General features: G+C 32.9%; 1 protein-coding gene across 1 annotated transcript; it reads right to left on the bottom strand.

Moving 5' to 3' along the window:
• Positions 1–140: 140 nt before the first annotated feature.
• On the bottom strand, positions 141–1062 carry LOTGIDRAFT_175563 (hypothetical protein; the record flags this gene model as incomplete). Its single annotated transcript, XM_009057631.1, has 2 exons — positions 141–586; positions 774–1062. 2 exons carry the CDS (start codon positions 1060–1062, stop codon positions 141–143), a joined length of 735 nt encoding a protein of 244 aa, XP_009055879.1.
• Between the last annotated feature and the right edge of the window lie 2141 nt (positions 1063–3203).

Raw genomic sequence — 3203 nt, forward strand, 5'->3', positions numbered from 1 at the left:
AACATTTCATTAAACCTTTTTACATATTAACTATTAATCTATCAGCTGGTTTTCGAATTCTTTCAGATCTTCGAATAATATTCTGATTTTCATCAAGTGATTTAACAATACTAGGTTTTGAAAAACTTGATACATTAGAATCAGGAATGTTTTTCAATAGGAACAACATTTTTACTCTGATTAGATGGTTCAACAACTTTAGTTTGATCTAAATCAACATCTGAATTAGGAATAGAGCCAGTTTCATCATCGTCAAATCTTTCCATAAGATGATCAATATGAACTTGACATTCACGATATCCGATTTTAACCAAATATCTGACAGCATTTAAACATTTTACAATTCTACCATAATACCATTTAGGATAATTACTTCTTACATTTAAAATTCTTACTTTCTCACCTTCAACAAATTGTCTAACCTTACGATTAACATTTCTTTTAGCAATTTCATCATTTTGCTTAGACTCTACTCTTTGTTGAATATTCGGCCTTAATAAACTAAATCTTGTTCTAACTTCACAGTTAAGTAATAATTCACTAGGTTTACGATTAGTTACAGTATGAGGTGTATCTAACCCTAACCCTAAAACTTTTAACGTTTTGTTAGCAGAAGTAATTCATTTCTTCAATTTCTAACCTCTAACACACTGAGGCACCTTGAACAATGCTTTTGGTGTTGATGGGAGTCGCTTCAACTGTGGAGTTTCCAGGTCAGTCTCAATACTTTTTTGAGTCGTGGCCATTGTTTTCGACACTGAACACTCTTCCACCCTTTTTTCTGTGAATTTTTCTCCGATGCGGTGAGGGTGATTCGTCTGCCTCACTGCTACTCTCTTCTATAGCAGATTTCTGTACTTTTTCCTTTTCCTCTAACTCCCTTATTCTTTCTTGAAGTCTTTCTACTTCTTTCTCCGCTTTTTTATCCTTCTCTTGTGAGTCTTTTTTCATTTTCTCAATGTCTTTTTTATACTGTTTGAGTTTACTCATAGTAAAATATTTCAGAGCGAAAAATTCTATATTCAAATCCTCTACTAATTCTTCCTCATCTGTTTCCTCCATTCTGGCGCAGAGTGATTCATCCATCCTAAATGTAAAGACAAAACATATTTATATATTAACCAGTGTTGGCATGAACGGAAACCGAATTATAACCTGGGTTAAATCAGATTGAACCTAGGTTGAAACTGGGTTTGCACTATTGTCAACCCAGGTTATACTTTTATAAGACCAGTTTTATATGGAACTAATACATATTAATAACTAAAGGATGCTTGAGGTAATAACTTTTCACAAATTATGTGCGTTCGTTCTTGAGGATTTGGCATTTGAAAATGTAATGGAATTCATCACCTACTTCATCTACATTGCAGAGAGAGCAAATACGATTTTATACTGGGATATTTATGAAAACCCCGGCTTCAATTGGAAGTCTATGACTTCGACATCTAAATTTACTAAGGTATTGTCTGTACTTCAGAGGTAAATCAATTAGGTAATGTTCAAAATTGAACGTGGATTTAAACAGCCGATAATTTAAACATTTATTATGTACAGTGTTATTCCATTCTTGTTGATATTGATCTTTTAGCCTTAACAGTAAAAATGGTTTCAACCAGTTAGCATTAATATCACGGGCTTGGGTGTCCCAAATATTGTCTAAAGTGCTTTTTATGGAGTTCAACCATATATTAGACTTATATGATGTATACAGAGCATTATACAATTCACAGGCAATTTTCGATTGAGGACCAGTTACAAGTTTATACCAGTAATTAACCATTCTATATTTTATATAAATTTGCAAAGGCTATACACCAAGCTCACCATAGACCATGACATTTGGGGTAGAAGTTTTTACATTCAGTAAATATTTACAAAATCTAACAACCGTACAGGGCAATAGGTACTACAAGACAATTAAACAAATGTATCTGTGTATCTACATCGAGATTTAATTTACGAGCTTTTTTGTAACAGAGAAAACATTGCTGAAGATGCTTTGAGTTTTTTCTTGGCCTTGACAAAAGAACCGTTATAATTAAAAAGTATACCAAGATAAGCATATTCAGGAACATTTTCTATCTCAACATCTCCATACGTAATTTTAGGTGTATTCCTAATTTTACCTTTCGAGAATACAATAGTTTTAGTTTTGGATGAATTAATTTCAAGTTTCCAGTGTGAACAATATTCTAACATGGAGTTGAAAGCAGCTTGTAATTCAAATTCACTTTCTGCTAAGAGGACAGTGTCGTCGGCATACAAGAGAGCAAATAGTTTAAGAAATACGCCTACATTTTCAACATCAGTTTCATGAACACTTAAACCTTTATAGTGTTGGGACAAAAATGATGACAAGTCTTGCAAATAAATGGAAAACAGAAGAGGGGACAGGTTTTCACCTTGACGAACTCCAACTGAACAATTAAACATATCAGATCTGTTTTTGTTAAGACATACACATGATTTAGCATACTTATACAAGTTATATGAATAACTCGGAATATTTTGCCTGTTACGCCACAATCTAACATTTGCTCTCTAGGGGCAACCTGGGGATCTTATCAAATGCTGATCGATAATCGATGAATCCGGCATATATTCGTTTGTTATTAACAAGATACAAATCAATAAGACATTTAAGACAAAATACATGATCAAGTGTGGAATAATTTTTCCGGAAACCTGCTTGTTCGGGTCCGAGCTTAACATTTGATTCTAGAAATTGTGTTAGTCTGTTATTGATAACTGAGGTGAACAATTTACAGAAACAACTTAAAACGTTATCCCACGATAGTTACAGACATCATCTTTACTACCTTTATTTTTATAAATTAGAAAAATCATTCCAGAGCACCACTGGGTAGGTACAAGTCCTGTATCCAAAATCACATTAAATAACATCACATATATCGGTATCATTGTCAGTTTTGAACATTTGATATATTCATTTAGAATTTCGTCCGATCCATGTGACTTATTGTTTATCAAATTATCAATACAATATTCAATCTCAGATTCCGTAATTGGCTCATTGATATCATCATCACTCACTGCACAGTCATCCAACGAGAAGTCATCTGAAACAAAGTTATTTTCGTCGATTTGGTTTACGTTTTTAAAGTAATCATATAACGAATCTAAACTCACATCAGACGTATAGGACCATGTTTTGTGACAAAAGTTTCCAATATTCTTTG

This window comes from Lottia gigantea (assembly GCF_000327385.1).
Source record: "Lottia gigantea unplaced genomic scaffold LOTGIsca_306, whole genome shotgun sequence".
NCBI classification, from domain to species: Eukaryota; Metazoa; Mollusca; class Gastropoda; family Lottiidae; genus Lottia; species Lottia gigantea.